The sequence below is a fragment of the Acanthochromis polyacanthus genome, chromosome 22 (genome assembly GCF_021347895.1).
Source record: "Acanthochromis polyacanthus isolate Apoly-LR-REF ecotype Palm Island chromosome 22, KAUST_Apoly_ChrSc, whole genome shotgun sequence".
In the NCBI taxonomy this organism is placed as follows: Eukaryota; Metazoa; Chordata; class Actinopteri; family Pomacentridae; genus Acanthochromis; species Acanthochromis polyacanthus.
Genome location: NC_067134.1, coordinates 6,727,516 through 6,752,870, shown reverse-complemented (window position 1 = coordinate 6,752,870; position 25,355 = coordinate 6,727,516). Strand labels below are relative to the sequence as shown.

Below are 25,355 nucleotides of genomic sequence, written 5' to 3'. Positions count from 1 at the left end.
TTCTGTTTGTGTTCCAAGGAGCTGGAGAAATATTGTCCAAAAAAATTAAAAACACCTAAATCCCAGCATTGTGGAAAAAATGTATTTATTTTTTAATAAAAACAAATAAAATGCTGTCCCTACTTTAGTTTTGCAATGATACCACAAGCACAGTCACAAAGCAAAAAGAAGCACAAGCACATTTTATTTATGTCGCCCTTATTACAATTAAAAGTATTTAAACACTTTACAGAAAACCAGAACCTGACCTCAATCAAGCAGTCAAACTACAGATCTCAAATCTCTCCCCATTTGTTTCCACTTCCCTCTCTCTCTCTGCTGTCAGGAAAACAGACACTATATTAAGTATATTATATGTTTATTGGCATTATCATTTAAACACAATTCAAGGCTTCACATAGCAAAGCCAGTGTGTCATTATAGGTACTCTGCCTGTTGTACTGTATTTGTCCACTTGGTGGCGCAGTAGAGCAAAAGAAGCACCATGAAGCTTCGACCCATGAGTGAACCAACTGGATGGAAAGCCTCAGTGCTTCATGAAGCTTCATCTCGACATCACTACTGACCAGCAACAGTCAAGATTGTTAAAGAAACTGAAAGGAGATTGAATGTTCCATTTTTTAACAGTAATTGTCACTTTCTGCCATTAATAATAAAAACTTTGTTTATATAGCACTTTCAAATCAAAGTCCTTTACAGTGCAAGCAACAAATAAAATACAATAAAATGATAATGGATAAAAACAATGGCTAAGAAATAAAACGGTAGCTTAGAAATAAAAACAATGGCTGACTATCGAGAACCTCACAGGATTCATACAGAGCAGAGAACAAGTGAGTCTTTAGCTTAGCTTTGAATGCTTCTACTGAGCAAGCTTCCCAAATGTCAGAGGGAAGGGCGTTCCATAAAGACGGTGCACGTGAACAAAAAGCCCGCACACCGACCGTCTTCTTTCTAACCCAGCAGACCCGTCCCCTGGGAGCACAAAGACTTGCTGCTTCATATGGAGCAACCAGCTCCTTTAAGCATGACGGCCCAATGCCATTTACCGCTTTATAAGTTAAAAGTAATATCTTAAAATCAGCTCTGACATGAACTGGGAGCCAATGCAGTGAGACTAATACTGGTGAAATGTGCTCATGTTTCTTTGTTCCCGTCAGAATGTGGACTGCTGCATTCTGCACCGTCTGAAGGCTTTGAAAGCTCCTCTTAGGCAAGCCACACAGGAGAGCATTACACTAATCCAGTCTGAAACACAAATGAATGGATAAGAACTTCAGCATCCATAAGACAACAAAGACTGAATCTTAGCAATCCTCCTAAGGTGGGAGAAAGCTGCTTTTGTCACTTCTCGTATGTGGGAGCCAAATGGAAGAGCCCGAGCCAAGGTCACGCCCAGATTTCTAACAATGTCCTAGTTTTGAATGATACCTTCATCCAAGGTCCAGACAGCCACTGAAACATCGTCAGCAGTACAGCTGAACAGTGATGAGTCAGACTTCTGTAACCGACATCTATCAGTCATTAACATCATCTCATCTGAATGACTCAGTCTGTACAATAACTGTTTTCTTCACATTTCAGACCACTCACAGTTCTTCTGAACATAAACATGTTTGTTCCTATAAATGATGAATTTTATATTGACAACAATCACAGTTTAAAAAAGACTTCAACAGAAATAATCTGCAGATTTTAACCATCAAATATACAAAATAAAAACATTTAAACAGGAAACATCAAACCTCATGCTGAAAGACACAGAACTGATCATAAAAATGATCTTTACCCTATTTTATATCAAATATGCTCAGTTTGGGTTTGTGATGAGCAGAGCTGCAAGTTTCATCTTTTTATTCAGGAATTAATGGTGGAAACCCAAACTCACTGTCACCACCTGGAGGTCTACCTGTTCACAACTGGTTTAGACCATTAACACCAGTACTAGACCCATTTAGACCAGCAATAACCAGTGTAGACCAATAAAGCCTAACATTGTAATAACAATTTAAAGACCAGTTTGGACCAAAAAGAGAACAGCTTGAACCAATAAAAGACTGGTTTGGACCATTATTAACCATTTTAGCCTATCAAAGCAAGTTTAGATCATTAAATTCTCCACTGTCAGGATTAATTAACTCATTAGCCCTGTCAAATATCTCTTTAGGCCATTTAAAGAATGATTTGAACCATTTAAAGACCAGTTTGGACCAATGAAAAATGAGTTTAGACCATTATTAACCATTTTAGTCCATTAATATCCAGTTTAGACCAGTTTGGACCAAGAAAAGACTATTTTCACCCATAAAAAACCCAGTTTGGATCAATAACAGACCAGTTTAGACCATTTAAAGACCAGTTGAGATCATTGCAAAACCAGTTTGGACTATTTAAGGACTGGTTTGGACCAATGAAAGACCAGTTTTGACAAAGTTTACAGAGATTCACTCTCCTTCCTCTCCCTGTAGGTCTCGGTTGTACTTGAGTTCCCTTCGTCCTTCCACAGGAAGTAGGTCTTGGTCGTTAATGGGAGGCTGATGGAGGAAACGTAGTGTATGGAACGTTGAAAGGTAGCCCTGAAGGCCGGTGTCCTCGCTGTGAAGAGGATGAAGATCTGAAACCCCTGAAAACACCAAAACACTGATGTGAGAATCTGTTTTCATTCTGAGCTTCATCTCAGGAATCTTTAGAGCTTCACCAGATTGATGAAAGATGATTCATGTTGGGACTAATTAGTGAAGATATTCAGACTTTTTACTGAAAATGTTAAAGAAAAACACAGTTCCCAAATTTAACTTTTTGTTTTTTTGCAGATGACACTCTGTTATTTCTTCAAAAAGGTTTGTGTCACAGTTTAAAAACACAACACAATTTATGACTTTTTTCTTGAACAGAAACAACACAGTGGGTTTTCTCTTGAAAATCTCTATTTAAATGTTAATTATTTCCATTAAAATGAATTAAACCTGAGGTTTTAAAAAGCTATCATGTATGAGGCTCCATTACTAGAATTATTTGTCACCATCAGAGTCTTCAAAGACAATATTTAGACATTTCAGGATTTTATTTAATTTAATTTATTTTTACTTTTTATGAAAATGTGGCTACAATAATTCTTGGTTTTCAAAATGTGTTTATCAACAAATAACTTTCCCCCAAAATATTCCATTTTTTCCAATAGAAAATCATATTTCCTCATGATAGTTTTTCAGGGAACATCTTTAATTTTTACTTCAAAACTACAAGAATTTACATCTTTCTCAAAAAGATATTAAAAACATTTTTTAAAATTTGAACATTTAAAATTACAGTTTTCACTGAAAACGATGAATGAAAAATAGACCATTAACACCAGTACTAGACCCATTTAGACCAGCAAATGACTTGAGTTTCAGTGTCAGAGTTTTAAGGACTTGTGTCTCTAAGAGGAGACTAATATTTGTAATCTGTGAACTGAACTCATGTAAATGTGTTCAAAAATCTGTCCATTTTTAATATTCCGTTCTAGTTCCATGGGAGTTGGATGAAGAAGCTGAAGTAACGTACCTGTGTGGTGGTAAGGATGCAGAAAATGATGCTGAAGACAAGATGAGCTTGTCCGGTGGTGACCAGAACCAGGTAACCCAGAGTCCAGGACAAACCCAACATCACAGCCAGAGAGAAGCTGACCAGAACCTTCCTGGTCAGAGACAGCTGGTTGGTGCTGCTCCGAAAACAGGTTAAAGTAAATTAAATCACTTCAAATGAAACATTATGTTTCACCTGATGATCGACGTCATGGTTCAGAAAAAGATCAGATTTTAAGAGTTTAATTCTACTTTCATCTAGTCGAAAAGTAAGATGCTGCTTGATTCAGGTATTAACTTGTCCTGCAAGTATTATTTTCCTTTTTAATGGAATTGTTTTTCTTTTAAAAAAAACATATTCTCTGAAATATTACTTGTTTGGATATTACTTGGTCAGGTTAGTTTGTTTTGATGTTACCTGGTTAGGTGCATTTGTTTTGATAGTACCTAGTGGGGTTGGTTAGCTTGGACTTTACTTGGTAGGGTTGTTTTTATGTTTTGGCTGTATCAGGTGGGGTTACTGAGTTTGGACATTACCTGATGGAGTTGGTTAGTTTGGATGTTACCTGGTCAGGTTGGAGTGTTTGGGTGTTACCTGGTCAGATTGGGGAGTTTGGATGTGTCAAGTGAGATGCAGATGTTGAGGTCTCAGAGAGCACTGAGGCTCATCACAGCCTTAAGGTAATAAAGGTTTTGAAGCAGACAAATAAAGATCATAAGAAGAAACATGAGTTAACCACATAATTATGCTTGCTGACAAATGTATACATTTTTAAAGTGTTGATTTGATTAAAGTGATGATTCAGATGATTTAGACGATTTATTATGTTTAGATTGAGAGGAATGATTTAAGAAGTGATTCTGTGTAAAGTAATCCTTGTTTAGGCTCTGTATGTATGTGCAGGCCTGAAAGGCTCTGTGTGTCCAGGCCTTAAAAAGCAGAAGTGCAGAGAGCAACAATCACCATGACTCGGCAGCCACAGTGACACAGCAACCTCCTCAGAAAAAGGGGAAGTTTGGGAAAACCCAGAAGGATCTGTTGAAATGTGTGTGTGTTAAACAGAATGTGGACACTGTGTATTTGCTGTAACAACATGACTTCTGTATTACTGCTGTATGTGATGACAAGTTGATTGCATAAGTTAGACGGAGCCAAGGGCGTACCTAGCCAGTTTTGTGTGTAGGAGAGAGAGATAAAAAGGCAGAGCCACAAGCACAGAACGGGAGACGTTCGCCGGAGCTGCAAGAAGAGCTGCAAAGGGAACTTGGCCGGAGTTCTGAAGAATCTTCACCGACTTCTATTGCCCAAGAGACGGGAAGACAACGCGGGACTTAGGCTCCAGAGATCGCTCAGGACATCGTTGGAAGCAAAGTCCTTTTCTGACTTTGTTCAACAAGCGAAGACCACACTCTGCCAAACGGAGAGTCCTGAGAGGTTCTGAAGTTATCCAGAAGAAACCAATAGAGGGAAGAACCGACTACACCCGAAGAGGCAAAGGAGGCAACAGTAGGGTGACCATATTCTGTTTCTCTGAAAAGAGGACACACTTCCAGCTCGTGCGCGAAAAATTTTCAAAATATCCTCCCAATTATCAATTATGTAAAAATAGAAATAATGCCTCAAAATATGAAACAAAAAGAAAAAAGAGAGGTAGCCTATTCTTCAATGTTCAGTTAGCCCATTCTTCAAAATAATGTGTCTAATGGCAAATGAAAAAAATATAGAAATAATGCCTCAAGTCAACAGTCCTTTTTTCCTTCTTTTTCCTTTTCTTATTAGCTACAGAGACATAAGTCCCAGCTTTGCAGACTGTACATTCTGCCTCCCATTTGACACGACCCGGACCAAAACAGGGGTACTTTTTTCGCATTTCATCAGTGAAATGACATTTGCGTTTCGGTATTTTCTTTCGGTTCGAGTGTTCTCTCGCAGTGTGCCTACCTGCCTGTCAGCCTGCGAGGAGTGAGTGAGTGTGGAGCGTTCCGGGGTTCGGCTCAAACTCCGCCTCTCAGAGCGTGTTTCCAAAAGAACCATTCAACGTGAATGGTAACCGGCTCATTAATATTTATGTCCGTCGGATTACCAGCCAATCACGAAGCGCGTTCATCAGCCGGCTCATTAATATTTATGGTAAGGGAAAGTGCCACAGGCTACGGGTACCGGTCCGTATCTGTAGACACTACCATGATAAATACACTGGTCTGTGACGCGCTCAAGCTAGGCAAGATCAAAAACCCGGACATTTGAAGGACTTTATAAACGCCGGCCGGACAGCCCGGACAGCCTCTCAGAAGAGGACATGTCCGGGCAAAAGAGGACGTATGGTCACCCTAGGCAACAGCATCGGGCTGTTCCCCTCCCCGGGGCTGGGTGACCCAGTGACCCACTACAGCCTGAACAGACGAGGGTTTTTCCATCACCACCATCCCACAGAGAAGACAGCTGGGGCGTAAGCACTAACGTTCCAGCCGATTCCAGAGATAACTGCCAGACCACAATTGGCTTACAGGACTCCTCCTCTCCCCCTGCTGAGGGAAAAGATCCTTTTGTCCACAAAGAAGACATCATACCGAGTCCTCCGGACAACTGAGGACTCCTCCCAGACGCAAGACAAGACCGAGTGATACGGTAGTGGCCACGCTGTTCGCTCTCTCTCCTAAATTTAATAATTAGAGAAGATTGTCAGGTACGCTCAATTTAGTTACTCTAGTATAATTTTTAATCAGAAATAATTAATTGTTTAATCATGAATTGATGCTGTGCTCTTGCTAAATTTGCTTAATAAAACGCTTTATTGCATTTAAAGAGAAGCCTGATGAAATTATTATAAACCACTGATTCTGCATAGTGGTAAAAAGTTAAGTTGATTGTGTGCATTCAATCTAATGGCTCTTACAGGTTACTCAGTCCAATTTGAGAGTGTTTAAACATTACCCCTGAGGTTAGTTCTTTCCAAACCTCTAAAACAAACCCAGGAATAGCACCAAGTGCAAGCAGTCCTTAGAGAAAAGCTGTCCGATAACGAACGTGAATGATAGATCAATTCTACTACTTAGAAAGGCTGCTTGGTGGGATAGCATTTATCAGATAAGAGGGGTGAGACGTTCGGATGAAAGGCAGTCAGAACCTGGGCGAGTGTCTCTCGATTCCAGCTTAATTTATTCTGCTGAAACCTGTTAGGCGGAACACTAATAGGCTGATAGAATCTAACCCTTTAAACGGAGAGCTGGACCAGACTTAACCTGAGGTAAGGGTTAAAAAAGGCTAGACTGGCGAACAGATGTTACCTGGTCAGGTTGGGGTGTTTAAATGTTTCCTGGTCAGATTGGGGTGTTTGGATGTTTCCTGGTCAGGTTGGGGTGTTTGGATGTTACCTGGTCAGGTTGGGGTGTTTAAATGTTTCCTGGTCAGGTTGGGGTGTTTGGATGTTACCTGGTCAGGTTGGGGTGTTTAAATGTTTCCTGGTCAGGTTGGGGTGTTTGGATGTTACCTGGTCAGGTTGGGGTGTTTGGATGTTACCTGGTCAGGTTGGGGTGTTTGGATGTTACCTGGTCAGGTTGGGGTGTTTAAATGTTTCCTGGTCAGGTTGGGGTGTTTGGATGTTACCTGGTCAGGTTGGGGTGTTTGGATGTTACCTGGTCAGGTTGGGGTGTTTAAATGTTTCCTGGTCAGGTTGGGGTGTTTGGATGTTACCTGGTCAGGTTGGGGTGTTTGGATGTTACCTGGTCAGATTGGGGTGTTTGGATGTTACCTGGTCAGATTGGGGTGTTTGGATGTTACCTGGTCAGGTTGAGGTGTTTGGATGTTACCTGGTCAGATTGGGGTGTTTGGATGTTACCTGGTCAGATTGGGGTGTTTGGATGTTACCTGGTCAGATTGGGGTGTTTGGATGTTACCTGGTCAGGTTGAGGTGTTTGGATGTTACCTGGTCAGATTGGGGTGTTTGGATGTTACCTGGTCAGATTGGGGTGTTTGGATGTTACCTGGTCAGGTTGGGGTGTTTGGATGTTACCTGGTCAGATTGGGGTGTTTGGATGTTACCTGGTCAGGTTGAGGTGTTTGGATGTTACCTGGTCAGATTGGGGTGTTTGGATGTTACCTGGTCAGGTTGGGGTCGACCTTGCAGGTGATCACGGAGGTGAGAATCAACAGGATGATGTTGTAGATGAGGATCAGACCAACTGGAAGGATGAAACCCAAGAACATCGGCTTCCTAAAGCTGAAGTGTTTGTTTGTATCCAGAGCTGCAAGCCAGCAGCTTCAGCAAGAAAACATAGAAAGTACATGAATAGTTATATTTAAATTTTGATATACGTGAACAAAAATGTAAAAAACCAAAACTTAAATACACGTGACTGAAAATGAAAAAAAATATATAAGAGTACTTCAAGAAGTCCTTGGCCTCTCCACTTTACCTTTTTGTTTGATTGCTTTAAATATTTAAGTTTTTGTGGACACTAGTAAGCTTTCATAGTAGAGTCATGTTCTAAAATGGGAGTTATGTTCCTTGTTTAATCTAGAGAACTTTTAAATATCGTTGTACTGAATAAATGAAATGAAAATAAAGGAAAAAAATACACAGTATATATGAATATATGGTATATTATATTATATTTCAATTTAATACGAGCACAGAGTGAGAACTCAAATACCCACAATTCCTCCTGTCGGTAGCCCAGAGGATCATCCACTCTGTAGGTAACTACCAGTGTGATCGCCATGACGACCGCTGGGATTCCTGAAGGATAAACCAACCATTAAACCGACCAAATTAATAAAAATATCACTGTTACAGATATTTAAATAACATTTTAAATTGTGACTTTGTCAAAATATTCTGTATTTTTCATTTTTAACTATGATTTCACAGCTGTGAACCAACGCTTCCATCCACTGATAAGACCATGCTGAGAATGACAGTCTGAAGTCTCCAAGAACTCCTAGAACTCTGAATTCATGATGGAATCACTGAAGCATGAATCTTTTTTCACAACATTAATCACGTATTTTGGTTCTTTCAGACATTTATTAAAGACGGAAGTTCTTCCTCTAGAAGGAGAACCTCAAAGACCTTCTGGAGGACAGTTCTGTGATCAGATGGAACAAAAACTGAAGGTGAGGCCTTTAACCCCAAGAACATCAAATCTGTCATCAGGCATGGAGGTGGCAGTATCATGCTCTGGTGCTTTCTAGAAGAGCTTCTGGACTGGTTTCAGACTGTATGTTGGACTGGTTCTGGACTTTATCGGGACTGGTTCAGACATATGGGCTCTGTACAGCGTCTGATGCTGTATAAATAAAATTTAATTTAATTTGTTTATGTTTGGTTCCAGTCTTAGTTCTCTAGGGTTTGGATGCAATTTAAAGTTGGTTTTGGATTTATTTTAGTCTGGATCTGGTCCTGGATGAGGACTGGTTTCAGACTGTCTTGGGTGTGTCTGTGGAACTGGAGCTTTACACAAAGTAAATGGAATAATTAAGAAGGAGGATCACCTCCACGTTCTTCAGGAGAACCTAAAACCATCATCAGAAGGCTGATATTGGACACAGTTGGATGTTTCAACCAGACAATGAGTCCAAACACACATCAGACGTGGTAAAGAAATGGTTCCATCAGGATGGAAGGAAGGTTCTCGAATGAAGGTTCTAGAATGAAGGTTCTAAACTGGTCTCCTCAAAGTCCTGACTTAGACCCATCAAGACTGCAGTCAGTTAAATTGATGGTATAATGATACCGCCACTTCCATGCTTGATGGTAGGTATAGAGTCCAGAGGAGTCACATTTAAACCAGAATCTTGAAACCAGAAGAACTAAACTGAGATGGAAACGGACAAATTTAACCAAATATTAACATTTCTGTTTGTATATTTATGATCCAGCAGATTTAGTCTTACTTCCAGAAGACTTTTAATGAATCTATGAAAGAACTAAAGTTCATGATTGTTTGTATGATGTAGATTCATGATTCAATGATTCCATTGACAGTTTCCATCAGGTTGGTTCCAAGCTGTGAAACTTCACAGGAATTCATAAATGTTTGATGGCTGATGATTTAGATTTTCTCTGACTAAAGACAGCGAATTGATCACTCATCCTGCAGAATGATTTAGAATCTTCTTGTCCTGATCTCCTACCCCATCCCACGGTCATGCTCAGTGCCGTCCAGTATGGAGGTAAACTGCGACGCATCGACCAGATCAGCAGCCCCAGCTGAGTCCCGTACAAGCTGTTCCATGTGAAGGTGGCCAACAGGAAGAAGTGCAGTAGCGCTGTGACCGCCGTGCATGGGCCACGGTCTGGTTCCACGTGTTCGTCAGACGGCAGAACCTCGTTGGTCTGGTCGTTGACCCCCAGCTTGCCGTCGCTCGGCCTGCTGGAGTTGTGCACACCGCTGAGGAAGGTGATGATGAAGGCCAGCAGGCTGCAGCAGACACATAGCACAGCTAACTCCGAGTTCAGGAGGTTCTGTTCACCGGATTTCCTCCGAAACCTGTAGAGAATCAGACGACACCAGAGTCCAAGCATCCTCCCAACACACTTTAGAACATTTAAATGGTTATTATCGTTTCCTTGGACTGAATCTGCGTTCAGTCATCCAGAATGAACTCCAGCTGTTTGATGAATGTGATGCAGTCAATGGTTTCAGGACAGTCAGTATAACATCTTACTTTTCCCTGATGTAGAAAATGATGGTTACAACCAGACCCAGAATGGAGACAGACAGTCCAATGATAGAGATGATGTCCAGAGCTTCTGCATAGTCATAATTCTCTCTGAAGGACTGCAACAGAAACAGAGTCAGACTTCAGTCTAGGTTTCTACTGGATGCTGCAGAGATTTCATACTTACGAAGAGAGCGGCAAAGTTGGTGGTGTGGTTGCAGAAACATCTCAGGACTCCGTCTGCAGCGTTGCCTTTGGAGCAGCCGGTGGTGCTCCAGTCCTGCAAGCTGAAGCTCCAGAAGACACAGGAGAAGTCGTGCAGAGTCGAGCCACTTGGCAGCTAAAACAGAAGCAGCTTCACTCAGTATACTGCAGCACACTGAAAGGTGAATGAATGATGGCTACAACCCCCACAGATACTGGTGAATGCCCCACAAATATTGGTCAAAACAACACAAATGTTGGTGAAAACCCAATGAATATTGGTGAATTCCCTGCAAATGTTGGTGAAAACCACACAAATATTGGTGAAATCCCCGCAAATGTTGGTGAAAACCCCATAAATGTTGCCTGAAACTGCACAAATGCTGGTGAAAACCCAACAAATATCGGTGAAAACGCAATAAATAGTGATGAAAACCCCAGAAACGTTGGTGACAATCCGTGTTGCCTAAAACCAGACAAATGCTCGTGAAAACCCAACACATATTGATGAAAACCCCACAAATGTTGTTGAAAACCTATAAAAATATTGGCTAAAACCAAAGAAATACTGGTGAAAACCCAACAAATATTGGTGAAAAAGGAAGAAATATTGGTGAAAATCTCACAAATGTTGGTGAAAACCGAAGCCATACCGGTGAAAACCACTATTTGTGTCAGACTTCATCATTATTCCACTTTTACAACTACAGTAGAAAATCAGCCGTCAGCAGTTCCAGTCGCCACAAATCAAAGCTGATAACTGAGATTTACTGGAGCCATAAAATTAAACCGGGACATCTGAGTTTCTGCTGGTGTCTGAGGTTTAAAAAGCTAATCATTAAACCGGTGTGAAGTGCAGCTGATCAAACATCAGAATATAAAAACTAATTATTACTTAAACTTATAAATACTCGTTAATGTTTAACCTCTTTCTGTCAGGATGTTGGCTTCCTTACTGTTGGTCTGAACATCATCTCCACGTGTTGCGGCGTCATGTTGCCGTCCTGACCGTGGACGCTGCCTGACAGGACCCTGATGGAGGCCCGGCGCTGCACGTAGAGCCTCGACTGGAAGAAACGGTCGTTCTGGTAGAGGATGAAACCCAGAGAGACGTTGGATGGACTCTGACGTCTGTTGACAGCTGCTGAGGAACAAACCAGTCATTAGTCCCAGTTTGATGAAGGACGTCTGAACCTCTTCAGACAGATTTAACCAATCGCAGCTCTTCATAATTAACAGTCCTGTTGAGTATTATTCTACTTCTCAGTTTAAAATCTCCGTAGTTCACAAACTCACCTTCTGGGAATCGAACATAAATCAGTGCGTCAGCGATGAAGCCATCTTCTATCACAACGTCCGACGTGTTGGTGTTCAGCTGAATCCTGTTGGCCACAAAACTGCCGGACGTCCCTGAAAGCAGCGAAATATCGGGAGATTTTAACTGTCTTCAAGGCTCACACTTACAAATGGTAGTTTTGCAGTGATAAATGTTGACTAAAACCTAACCAATATGATTTTATTTGGTAAACTCTAGAAATTATTGAGTGAGACCTTACAGATGATCAACTAAATGACAACTTATTCTGGATATAACCCAACAACCTTTGGGTAACATCTAAGATTTTAAGTAAGACTTAAATTTTGAGTATAACTTTCCAAATTTTGACTCAAATCTTACAAATTTTGCTAAATCCTTCCAGTTTTTGAAAAAAAGCACATCTAATGTCGGTTATTTTGGCCAAACAGCAACAGTTTTAGTACAAAGTCTGACTTTATGTTAAACATAATTCAATCTGAAAAAGGGAAACGGTTTTATTTTGGTGCCGTCTCATAAATAAAACCCTGGCTGTGGTTCTAGATGGAGAATCGTTGATCTCGTGTTGAGTTTTGATGGGGATGCTGATGGTGGCTCACCTGTGAAGGACGTGAACTGGACTCCCTGGGTGTCGGCTGCAGGGATCTGGGCCGACTGGACCACCAGGTTCGGCTGGACCACTTGAGACTGAGACGTGTCCTGACTGAGGCTGAGGTTCACCGACAGCTGATCCAGAGTCACTGTCAGGCTGCAAACACAAACTCCTGAGTTCAGGCACTCAGACCTCCAGGTGTCAGCACTTCCACTGTGTTCAGGTGAGTTAGTTCAGAGTCTGACAGAGTAAAGAACCTGCTCTGGTGCTAAATGTGGACAGACTCCTGTTCTCTCATATTTCCTGTCTGGATTCAAGTTATTTTGTCTCTTTCAACATCCTGCAGAACCTCCAACTAAAACCTGCCTCCTTTTAGAATCCAGGTTTGTATTTCCTACAGAGGAAGTTAGTGCGATGCTAAACGACTGAGTCCTAATTCTGGATGGGAAACTGGATTGTTGGTTCCTCTGGAAGCTCACGTGGAATAAAAACATTCAAAATTCTGTCAAATTTCAAAAATGAAAGAGGATCTGATGTGAAGTAAAACTAAAATATCAAAAGAAAAAGATTAAAATTCAAGGCCAAACCCAACCATTTTCACTGAAGCCAAACAAAGGTCAATGAAATTCCAACAAATTTTAAGAAAACCAAACCATGTTCACAACAACTCGACAAATTTCATCTAAAGCCTGGTAAATTGACCAAAACCTCCCGATGTTTGAATAAAACCTAACTGCTGGCTAAAACCTGGAACATTTTTGACAAAATCAAATACATTTTGGCTAAATCCTAAATTTTTTTTGATTAAAATTCAAAGTGAAGCTTTCACCCAGAACTGAACATTCTGGTTGAAACCTGAGATCTGGAGGACTGCAGGTTAAATGCAAACTAAGGTAGTGAACAAAATCAACTTTATATCTGCTAAATCTCAGCATGTTAGCTTCGTTGTTGTTAGCATTTAGCTTAAATCTCTTTGGCAGAGCTGCGGACTTTAGTTCAACCTGTTCTGAGGCTACAGTTTTAACTCTAACCCTCTCAGAATGTTGAAGGTTTGCTGTACCAACGTTTGGTTGTCAGCGTTATAGGAGAGTTTAGGGTTTACCTCAGAGTTGTGTTGTCCTCAGCGAGAACACTGGTGTTCAACAGCTGACTGACTGTTGCTACAGCCGCCACTCGGACACTCTGCAGATGTTCACAGAACAACAACAAAGTGATGAAGACCTCTGTTCAGAGAAGGTTAGTGAAAACCCAACAAATCTGGGCTAAAATTCCATAAATTTTGCCTAAAACTCTACCAATATTAGTGAAAATCCATCAAATCTTGGTGAAAACACATCAAATGTTGGTGAAAACCCAACAAATGTCGCGAAAATTATACAAATGTTGGCTAAACCCCCACAAATGTTGGTGAAAACCCTGTTCAGTCAGTAGAGAAACCCAAGAGGCACAACGTTAAAGATGAAACATCTTTTCAGCATTTCAAGGCACAGTTTCATGGTTGTTTTGTAAGAAATGGAAAGAATGCGAAGTTTGGACACCAAGAGAAGGTCTCAGGCAGTGTCAGACGTTAAAGCTATGTTCAGTGTCATCCTCTGTAAAGTTTGAGTTAAACCCAACTAGCTTTGGCTAATATGTCCCACTTTCTGTTCAGGGAGGTCTGGAAGCTTTAAAGGACCTAGACACTAAAAAATCTGCAGGTCCTGACAACCTCCCACCTTACTTTTTGTGCCTGGCAGCGAATATCACAGCTGAACCAGTATCATATATTTTTAATCTTTCTGTCCAAACCAATGTCATTCCTGATGTTTGGAAATCTGCTCTCATACTCCCTCTACTGAAAGGTGGTGATCCTACACAGTTAAACAACTCCAGACCCATTTCCAGTCTCTGTATCTTAGCTAAGGTTCTTGAAAGGCTGATGAATGATCAGATTAGACGTTCTAGACTACAGCAGTACAGTATCTTATCTCCTCATCAGTCTGGTTTTTGGAAGCAGCACAGTTCAGTAACCGCTTCAATGAAAGTTTTAAATGATGATGTGGAAGCCTTGGACTCAACAATTACTGTGCTGCACTCTTCATTGATTTGTTCAAGGCTTTTGAGACCATTGACCATGATATTTTATGTCGGAGGCTGTCAGATATCAGATCAAGCTGTTGGCTGGTTCTCAAATTATCTCACCAATCGTAAGCAACGTGTGCAGCTCTGTAGTCTCTCCTCTAGGTTTCTGGATGTTATCCAAGGGTGTTCCACAAAGTTCTGTCTCAGAACCCATTCCCTTTACTTTTTATGTCAACAATGTGGCTCAAAACATAAATGCGTCTGTTCATCATTATGCTGATGATACAATCATTTACTGCTGCCTGCTGCCTTGTGTTTAAACAACTTCAGTCAACATTTGACCTCCTTCAATCACATCTGTTAGAATCAGAATCAACTATATTGTCATTGCACACTTTCATATACAATGAAATTTGTTTTCGAGCTGCCCTGCCAATGGCAGCGTTGGGCATCGCCATTTGCGGTGTGCATAAATTGAGGAAAAGAAAAAAGAAGAAAAACATTTGGGATCGGGGTAGGGATGGCGGAGGGTAAATGGAAAAAAAAAGGTTCATCAAACAAAATGAAGCCTCCAAGGATGGGAAAATTCAATTTGAGAAGGAACCTGAAAAAAAACAAAACAAACCCGCAACAGACAAAGCATGACACTAGACAAGGTTAACTGGGGTAAGGGTGAAGGGTACTGGGACAGGGAGCTCGGCCCTGTGGTCAGTCACCTATACAGCTGCTGTACCATACCGTGGCACGCTGCATGCACGGGATTCCTACACACTGTGCGTCGCAGTCGGAAAGCGTCTGGAGGCGGCTTGCAGGGGGGGAAGGGCATGTTTGTGTGAGTGTAAGCTCAGACTCAGGTCATGAGTCATGAGTGTGTGTGTATGCGTGTGGCCAGTCTCCTTCTGTCCCAGCCCCCCCGGAGTCTCAGTTCGCAAGGTGGACCGCGATAACACAGCAGGTTGCTATGGAGACGTCCATCAGTCAACAGGAGTCTTTGGGAAGGGGGGGGGGGGGTAGGAGAGCTATCTCTTGGCCTTGAATAGCTTCCAGAGGAGTTTGTTTTTGTTCCAGGCTCGCCGAAATGTTGTCGTATACCATATTGTTTAGTCGGGGGAGAGAGGAGCAATTTCACCCTCCCCCTGGCTGCTCTCAACTTTGTTTAGACCTCAGCTGTTGCAATCCTCGCCCTGATGGCATCCACTTTGCAACTCAAATCAACAGTCACACCAAGCAAATTGTCCATCTTACGTTTGAGTTCGTCATTCCGGTCACCAGCAGCCTTGATCCGATTATTTGCAAAGACCAGCAGAGCTTGGACGTCGTTTTTCTCTGCTGACCTCCTAATCTTCCAGAAGCTCAGGCCCACAATAAAGCCAATTATCAGCAGACCTGTCATCATAAATCTGAATATGTAAACATCTTCCACATCCTCCACGGATAGGGGTGCCAGGCACATGATCCCTCTCCACTTCACCCACGAGTCGATTACGTAACCAGAGGCAAAGCTCCCATCCGGGCAGGTAGGCTTCCCTAAGCCCGTGCTCTTAGTGGCGACAATCGTGTCAATGGTGTTGAGAGACCAGCTAATCAATTCCATGATCGGTGTTTCGAAGGTCCAGTGCCAAGCGATTGCTCCAAGTCAGCATTTAACACCAGTCTTATACCTCAGAAACTGAAGTTAAAATTGAATTTCTTTTTCCTGTTTTTCTTTTAATGCCAGAAAGCGGCTTGTTTCTGCCACCTTCTAGATTGTCTTTGATTATGGAGATGTTGTTTACATGAATACCTAGACCCACTCTCTAAAACTGTTGAATGCTGTGATCATGAATTGATTTATAACAGACTGTTGAATGCTGTTTATCATGGATTACATTTATATCAGACTGTAAATCTCTCGTACACCACTGCACTTTGTACTCTCTGGTTAACTGGTCACCACTGTCCATGCGCAGACTTCTCCACTGGTATCATTTCATTTACTAATCCATCCTTAGTCTGCTGCTCTTATATTTATTCTCTTTCATGTCACATAAACAGTTCGGCCATAGTCTACGTTTCCAGGACTTCTTTACTTTCATCGTCCCCTCAGTCTTTAGAGCTCAGCTAAACAACATTTTCTGACTCTATTTCCTAAACCTGGAACTCTCTACAGCAGGCTGAAGCTGTCCCACTTGATTCCTCTGAAGGACTTCAAATGTCTTTTAAACACAATGGAAACATCATCTTTTCGGACTTGTTCTTAGTGTTTTTACATTTTAACTTCATTGCTTGGCCCTTTGCACATCCATGTTGATGTCTATGTTGTGTTTAGTCATGAACCTGTCTGGAACTCAGTGTTGTATTATGACATTGTCTAGTACAGGTCCGTTAGTGTTGTCAGTGACTCAGTGTTGTCTTGTTCTGTTCTTTAAGGACAGGTCTCTGCTGAGAATGAGACCCAGTGTCTCAATGGGATTACCTGTATAAATAAAGGCTAAATAAAAAATTCAGCAAATAGTGGTGAACACCAAACATTCTGTCTGAAACCAATCAAGCTGTGACAAAATCAGAACAATGTTGGAATAAAACCTCATGTTGTCTACAACTTAACAATTCTTCCATGAAACCCAACAAGTTTTGACAGAACTTGATATAATCTGACTAAAGCCTAACAACCCTTCCTGGAGCTCAACCCGTCTCCAGTATTCCTAAATCACCTGGGGCCTCATTTACACATGTGGACAAAATTGTTGGTACCCCTCAGTTAAAGAAGGAAAAACCCACAATTCTCACTGAAATCACTTGAAACTCACAAAAGTAACAATAAATAAAAATTTATTGAAAATTAAATAATCAAAATCAGCCATCACTTTTGAATTGTTGATTAACAATTATTTTAAAAAAAACAAACTAATGAAATAGGGCTGGACAAAAATGATGGTACCCATAACTTAATATTTTGTTGCACAACCTTTTGAGGCAATCACTGCAATTAAACGATTTCTGTATTTGTCAATGAGCGTTCTGCAGCTGTCAACAGGTATTTTGGCCCACTCCTCATGAGCAAACAGCTCCAGTTGTCTCAGGTTTGATGGGTGTCTTCTCCAAATGGCATATTTCAGCTCCTTCCACATACACACATGGACAAAATTGTTGGTACCCCTCAGTTAAAGAAGGAAAAACCCACAATTCTCACTGAAATCACTTGAAACTCACAAAAGTAACAATAAATAAAAATGTATTGAAAATTAAATAATCAAAAACAGCCATCACTTTTGAATTGTTGATTAACATAATTATTTAAAAAAACAAACTAATGAAACAGGCCTGGACAAAAATGATGGTACCTCTATAAAAGATTGAAAACTATTTGACCAGAGTGACATGATTAACTCAGGTGTGTCATTTAATTGACATCACAGGTGTTTCCAAACTCATAATCAGTCAGTCTGCCTATTTAAAGGGAGACAAGTAGTCACCCTGCTGTTTGGTGAAAAGGTGTGTACCACACTGAACATGGACAACAGAAAGCGAAGGAGAGAATTGTCCCAGGACATCCGAAAAAAATGATAGACAAACATCTTAAAGGTAAAGGCTATAAGACCATCTCTAAACAGCTTGAAGTTCCTGTGACAACAGTGGCTCATATTATTCAGAAGTTCAAGACCCACGGGACAGTAGCCAACCTCCCTGGACGTGGCCGCAAGAGGAAAATTGATGACAAATTGAAGAGACGGATCGTTGGAATTGTATCCAAAGAGCCCAGAGCAACCTCCAAAGAAATTAAAGGTGAACTCCAAGGCCAAGGTACATCAGTGTCAGATGGCACCATTCGTCGTTGTTTGAGCCAAAGTGGACTTCATGGGAGACGACCAAGGAGGACACCACTGCTGAAAAAAACTCATAAAAAAGCCAGACTGGAATTTGCAAAAATGCATGTTGACAAGCCACAAAGCTTCTGGGAGAATGTCCTTTGGACAGATGAGACCAAACTGGAGCTTTTTGGTAAGGCACATCAACTCTATGTTCATAGACTGAAAAACCAAGCATACAAAGAAAAGAACACTGTCCCTACGGTGAAACATGGAGGAGGCTCAGTAATGTTTTGGGGCTGCTTTGCTGCATCTGGCACAGGGTGTCTTGAAAGTGTGCAAGGTACGATGAAATCTGAAGACTATCAAGGCATTCTGGAGAGAAATGTGCTGCCTAGTGTCAGAAAGCTTGGTCTCAGTCGCAGGTCATGGGTCTTCCAACAGGACAACGATCCAAAACACACAGCCAAAAACACCCAAGAATGGCTGAGAGAAAAGCGTTGGACTATTCTAAAGTGGCCTTCTATGAGCCCAGATCTGAATCCCATTGAACATATGTGGAAGGAGCTGAAACATGCCATTTGGAGAAGACACCCATCAAACCTGAGACAACTGGAGCTGTTTGCTCATGAGGAGTGGGCCAAAATACCTGTTGACAGCTGCAGAACGCTCATTGACAAATACAGAAATCGTTTAATTGCAGTGATTGCCTCAAAAGGTTGTGCAACAAAATATTAAGTTATGGGTACCATCATTTTTGTCCAGCCCTATTTCATTAGTTTGTTTTTTTGAATAATTATGTTAATCAACAATTCAAAAGTGATGGCTGATTTTGATTATTTAATTTTCAATAAATTTTTATTTATTGTTACTTTTGTGAGTTTCAAGTGATTTCAGTGAGAATTGTGGGTTTTTCCTTCTTTAACTGAGGGGTACCAACAATTTTGTCCACGTGTGTATATCATTTGAAGATGTTTGATATATGAACATAGTTCTGCAAATACAGTCGTCGGCCGAATGACGCACTATATGAACATCTACAACAATGAGGGTTTATGATTATCCGGCTCTACAAGTCTAATATGTGATGACAATAAAGGTTTGAGATCAATCTGGTTTCAATTCACCACTTCACCCTCCAGCACTGCCGTTCCCTCTGTCTCCAAAATGTGCTTAAGCAAGCATCAAAGTTGGTGCACCGGTGTGCACATTTTCACGCCAAGTTTGTTTTTAGAAATCACAACCTTTGCGTAGAAAGTGTCGTACGCAACTTTCTAGCCCTGTTTTGTGCGTATGCAAGCTTTATAAATGAGGCCCCTGTTCTCAGTCGCTGATGTCACTCAGCATCACAACTTCTGTTCACCTGGATATTTAGGGTTTTTTTGGCCAAACAAAAAAGGTAGAGATCAAAAAGTTCTTGGAATCGCAACAAAAATTTGAGCCTCAGAGATGCTTAAACCACAGACGTGAAACTTATGAAGGCATAAAATGGGCAGAAAAAGATAATAAACCACATTGGTTTGTGGTTAATCAGGATCTAGTTGAAACTCAGATTAAAGAATGTCGTCTCCGTGGGTTTGGTTCTTACCTCTGTGGCGTTAGGAGACAGCAGCAGTGTGTTGGCGATGTTAGCTGCTGCTGTTACGTTTTCTGAGGTCAGTTCTTCAGGTCTGGACGTCAGGATCTGAGTGCTGGTCGCCAGTGTCTCTAAATCAGCTGCACTGGTGAGCTGACGGAGGAGAGACAAGAAGATTTTCAGATGTTCCTTTATTGATCCACCACCAGGCTGAACGACAAACCGCTACTGAAGCTGGACGTCCGGATGCCTCCACTGATTCAACCCATGTTCTGTGTTCTCACATTGTTCTGGATGTTGCTGAGCGTCTGGTCACACTGGAGGACCTGTGGACGGTCGAAACTCGGTGATCCGTTGTTGGACAAACACCTGGTTGAAGCTTCGGGTTTACCAGCTGAAAACGGTGGCAGAAGAAGACAGAGAAACATCAGGACGATAAGGAGACCTGAGGTATGAAGTCCACCACTCAAGGACAACAAATCTGACACAAACCCAACAGAGTTTGGCCAAAAAAACAAAAAACAAATGTTGGCTACAATTTAACAAACTCTGAGCAAAACCCAACAAGTTAGCTAACTGTCACAATTGTTGGCTAAAACAAAACATTCTGGCTAAAACCCAACAAATAGTGACTTAAACCCAACAAATAATGACTTAAACCCAACAAATGTTGGCTAAAGCAGACAAAACTTTATATTCAGGGTAAAGTCTACATTTGTTGGCTAAAACCCGATAAATTCTGGCTTAAACCTGACATTTTGGCTTCAGCCTCACAAAAGTTGCCTGAAAGCCTAAATTTGGGCAAAAACCCAACAAACAGTGACTAAAACTTAACAAATGTTAGCTACAACCTATAAAATTATATTTTAGATGAAGCATAGCAAATGTTGGCTTAAACCTGACATTCTGGCAGAAACTTTACGTAATCTGACTAAAATCTTCACTAACAATGACTAAAACCAAACAGAACTAGACTTAAACCAAACAGACTTGGACTAAAACCTGATAAATTTTGTCTAAATCTTCCTTCTGAAGATGAAAGCTTACCAGTGTTGACTAGGACCCAAGACATCCTGACAAGAACATGACCATAGTGGTGGGAGAAACCCAGAGGAACGTGATGGAGAAACCCAGAAGAACGTGATGAAGAAACCCAGAGGAACGTGATGAAGAAACCCAGAGGAACGTGATGAAGAAACCCAGAGGAACGTGATGAAGAAACCCAGAGGAACGTGACGGAGAAACACAGAGGAACGTGACGGACGAACCCAGAGGAACGTGACGGACGAACCCAGAAGAACGTGACGGACGAACCCAGAGGAACGTGACGGACGAACCCAGAAGAACGTGACGGACGAACCCAGAGGAACGTGACGGACGAACCCAGAGGAACGTGACGGAGAAACCCAGAGGAACGTGACGGAGAAACCCAGAGGAACGTGATGGAGAAACCCAGAGGAACGTGACGGAGAAACCCAGAGGAACGTGACGGAGAAACCCAGAGGAACGTGACGGAGAAACCCAGAGGAACGTGACGGAGAAACCCAGAGGAACGTGATGGAGAAACCCAGAGGAACGTGACGGAGGAATTCAGTGCAACGTGATGGATAAACCCAGAGGAACGTGATGGAGAAACCCAGAGGAACGTGACGGAGGAATTCAGTGCAACGTGATGGATAAACCCAGAGGAACGTGATGGAGAAACCCAGAGGAACGTGATGGAGAAACCCAGAGGAACGTGACGGAGGAATTCAGTGCAACGTGATGGATAAACCCAGAGGAACGTGATGGAGAAACCCAGAGGAACGTGACGGAGGAATTCAGTGCAACGTGATGGATAAACCCAGAGGAACGTGATGGAGAAACCCAGAGGAACGTGATGGAGAAACCCAGAGGAACGTGACGGAGAAACACAGAGGAACGTGATGGAGAAACCCAGAGGAACGTGACGGAGGAATTCAGTGCAACGTGATGGATAAACCCAGAGGAACGTGATGGAGAAACCCAGAGGAACGTGATGGAGAAACCCAGAGGAACGTGACGGAGAAACACAGAGGAACGTGACGGACGAACCCAGAGGAACATGACGGACGAACCCAGAGGAACGTGACGGACGAACCCAGAGGAACGTGACGAATAAACCCAGAGGAACGTGACGGAGAAACCCAGAGGAACGTGACGGAGAAACCCAGAGGAACGTGACAGAGGAATTCAGTGCAACGTGATGGAGAAACCCAGAGGAACGTGACGGAGGAATTCAGTGCAACGTGATGGAGAAACCCAGAGGAACGTGACGGACGAACCCAGAGGAACGTGACGGACGAACCCAGAGGAACGTGACGGACAAACCCAGAGGAACGTGACGGAGAAACCCAGAGGAACGTGACGGACGAACCCAGAGGAACGTGACGGAGAAACCCAGAGGAACGTGACGGAGGAATTCAGTGCAACGTGATGGATAAACCCAGAGGAACGTGATGGAGAAACCCAGAGGAACGTGATGGAAAAACCCAGAGGAACGTGATGGAAAAACCCAGGGGAACGTGATGGAGAAACCCAGAGGAACGTGATGGAGGACGGTTGGACTCACCAGCGCTGGTTCCTGAAGGACAAACCTCCTCAGAATAGGAGAACCATCCAATTGGTGTTTCTGGGAACTGGAATCCATCCAACTCCTGGGAGCTGCAGAAGTTCACTGAGAGAGGAGGATTTTGCTAATCAGAGATCAGGGGGTCTGTCAATGAATCTGTATTGATCAGTCTGTATTGATCTGTATTGATCAATCTGTATTAATCAGTCTGTTTTGATCTCTTACCGACTGAGCAGGTCTCTCCGGTCCATTCATCAGGACAGATGCAGACTCTATCCAATAGAAAACCACCGTTTGAACACACCAGGGTGGTGGTAGTAGGAGTAGTAGTAGGATCAGGAGTAGTAGGAGTAGGAGTAGTAGGAGAAGTAGTAGGAGTAGGAGTAGGAGTAGTAGGAGAAGTAGTAGGAGTAGGAGTAGGAGTAGTAGGAGAAGTAGTAGGAGTAGGAGTAGGAGTAGGAGTAGTAGGAGAAGTAGTAGGAGTAGGAGTAGGAGTAGTAGGAGAAGTAGTAGGAGTAGGAGTAGGAGTAGTAGGAGAAGTAGTAGGAGTAGGAGTAGGAGTAGTAGGAGTAGTAGTAGGATCAGGAGTAGTAGGAGTAGGAGTAGTAGGAGAAGTAGTAGGAGTAGGAGTAGGAGTAGTAGGAGAAGTAGTAGGAGTAGGAGTAGGAGTAGTAGGAGTAGTAGTAGGATCAGGAGTAGTAGGAGTAGGAGTAGTAGGAGAAGTAGTAGGAGTAGGAGTAGGAGTAGTAGGAGAAGTAGTAGGAGTAGGAGTAGGAGTAGTAGGAGAAGTAGTAGGAGTAGGAGTAGGAGTAGTAGGAGAAGTAGTAGGAGTAGGAGTAGGAGTAGTAGGAGAAGTAGTAGGAGTAGGAGTAGGAGCAGTAGCAGTAGTAGAAGAATTAGTAGGAGTAGGAGCAGTAGCAGTAGTAGAAGAATTAGTAGGAGTAGGAGCAGTAGCAGTAGTAGAAGAATTAGTAGGAGTAGGACTAGTAGGAGAAGTCGTAGGAGTAGTAAGAGAAGTAGTAGGAGGACTAGTAGTAGTAGTAGTAGGAAGAGTATTAGGAGGACTAGTAGGAGTAGTAGAAAGAGTATTAGGAGTAGTAGTAATAATAGGAGTAGTAGTAGCAGGAGTATTAGGAGTAGTAGGATCGGTAGTTGCTTGGGTTGGAATACTACCAGCTGAAGTTTCAGTAGTACCCTCTGGAGTAATAGTAGTACTCTCTGGACTCATAGTAGTACTCTCTGAACTGATTGCAGTACCTGCAGGAACATGAGGCTGTACATGAGGCTGAAGGAACAGCAGGTATTACTGAGAAGTATTGCAGTAGTATTATTAGCAGTAATTTATCAGTAGATAGTAATACATACATAATGTGGTATTTTTTAACAGTGACACAAGCTAGCATGCTAACATTTTGCAGGAAATTAGCTTAGCATGCTCACAGCAGTAAATGAATTCAGCTGGTGTGTTTCTAAAAGTTTTACAGGTAAGTAAGTAAATGATATAAGGTAAATAAACAATTTAGTTAAAATCTTTCATCGTTTCACCAAACTGACGCCATAATAAACCACAACAAAGACATGAAGCCATTAAATCTAATCCAGACCAGAATATTCTCACAGGCAGCTTCAGTCATGTGGTTTCACCTGAATTGGGTCAAACAGAAAAGTTTCTCACCCAGCAGGAAAACCAACCAGAACCAGAACTGGGCGTCCATGTTGGACCGAAGCGAGCTCAGCAACACGGAGAGTTTGTGTTTAGCTGCAGGAAGTGATGTCGTCTGTTTAGGATCTAATCCAGACTAATTCTGAGGTGTGACAACAACACCATAAAACACCTGAGGAGGACTTTGACTCTGAGGTGTAAAAGGTCCTAAAAGAATAAACCTCCACCGATTTACTGGAGGGAAAGTAGAGCCAGGAAAGATCACAGGAAAGTTTCCTTTATTTAACAACTGCTGTTAGAATCAGGACTGAAGGTTCTGCAGCTGGGAGTGAATCCAGATGCTCTGAAACATCTGGAGGACTTCAACCTTCAGCTCCTGAAGACTCTTGGTTCTGAATGAACGTCAGTAAATGTTTGAAGTTCTTCTGGTTGTTTCCACAAAAACTTCATGTTAATCATCCTAAACCTGCTTTCTGACGTTGTACTTTTAGAAAAGAACAGAATTTATTTAACCGAGTTCATTGCCAGAGATTCAAACATTTTAAAGATTATATCCATAAAATCCATCAGTTCTGCCAGAAATATCTAAAGGTTCCTTTATTCAGCTCAAGATATCGAATTATTTGATTCAAGAGGTTCTAGAGCGTATTTTAGTGTGTTAAAATTCAAGTTTTAGACACTTTTCTGTGTCATTTTCTAGATTACCGTTATTTTCTACCATTTCCACTCTTTCCCGTTGTATTTTATTGTATTTCTACTGTATTTTATTCTATTTTAATTATTTTTTATTGTATTGTATTTTTATTGTATATATTTTCTAAGCACCAATGGAGCAGCGCTCCCAATTTCATTGTATACTCGTTGTACAATGACAATAAAGGCTTTCTATTTTATTCTATTCTATTCTGTTATGTTCTAGATTATTGATGCTTTTGTGTTTTACTTTTTAGATTATTGATACTTTGGTGTTTTATTTTCCAGATTATTGTTACTTTAGTGTGGTATTTTCCAGATTATTGTTACTTTTGTGTGTTATTTTTGAGATTATTGACAGTTTTGTCTGTTATTTTTTATTTTTTTTAATGCTTTTCTGTGTTATTTTCTAAATTATTGATACTTTTGTATGTTATTTTCCAGATTTTTTTATACTTTTGAGTGTTATTTTCCAAATTTTTGATACATTTTGTGTGATATTTTCTAAATTATTGACACTTTTGTGTATTATTTTCTAAATTATTGACATGTGTGTTATTTTCCAGATTTTTGATACTTTTTGACACCCAGTAATTCAGATTTTTGTCTTTATTTTCCAGAAGTTGTTGTTGAGTCAGTTTTT

At 41.5% G+C, this 25,355-nt stretch overlaps 2 protein-coding genes across 8 annotated transcripts in view; one reads left to right on the top strand and one right to left on the bottom strand.

The window, feature by feature from the left end:
• LOC127531806 (NACHT, LRR and PYD domains-containing protein 3-like) overlaps positions 1 to 25,355 on the top strand; it is a 100,220-nt gene that overhangs the window by 27,335 nt on the left and 47,530 nt on the right. The window lies entirely within an intron of this gene.
• On the bottom strand, positions 168 to 25,307 carry adgrg7.1 (adhesion G protein-coupled receptor G7, tandem duplicate 1). Its single transcript, XM_051941957.1, has 15 exons — positions 22,582 to 25,307; positions 22,357 to 22,461; positions 20,051 to 20,160; positions 19,779 to 19,919; positions 13,444 to 13,523; positions 12,349 to 12,497; positions 11,731 to 11,844; positions 11,391 to 11,578; positions 10,418 to 10,570; positions 10,237 to 10,349; positions 9,703 to 10,058; positions 8,224 to 8,305; positions 7,667 to 7,825; positions 3,547 to 3,703; positions 168 to 2,623 (listed from the first exon to the last, which is right to left on the bottom strand). Exons 1-15 carry the CDS (start codon positions 23,582 to 23,584, stop codon positions 2,435 to 2,437), a joined length of 3,099 nt encoding a protein of 1,032 aa, XP_051797917.1. The 5' UTR covers positions 23,585 to 25,307; the 3' UTR covers positions 168 to 2,434.

Bases quoted from the DNA above. Each gene is read 5' to 3' on its own strand.
- adgrg7.1 (XM_051941957.1), bottom strand. From the start codon at position 23,584: ATGAGTCCAGAGAGTACTACTATTACTCCAGAGGGTACTACTGAAACT. The intron at 22,462-22,581 runs GTAAGAGATCAA...CTCCTCTCTCAG, and splicing joins CGGAGAGACCTGCTCAGTCG to TGAACTTCTGCAGCTCCCAG. The intron at 10,059-10,236 runs GTAAGATGTTAT...GATTCTCTACAG, and splicing joins ATTTTCTACATCAGGGAAAA to GTTTCGGAGGAAATCCGGTG.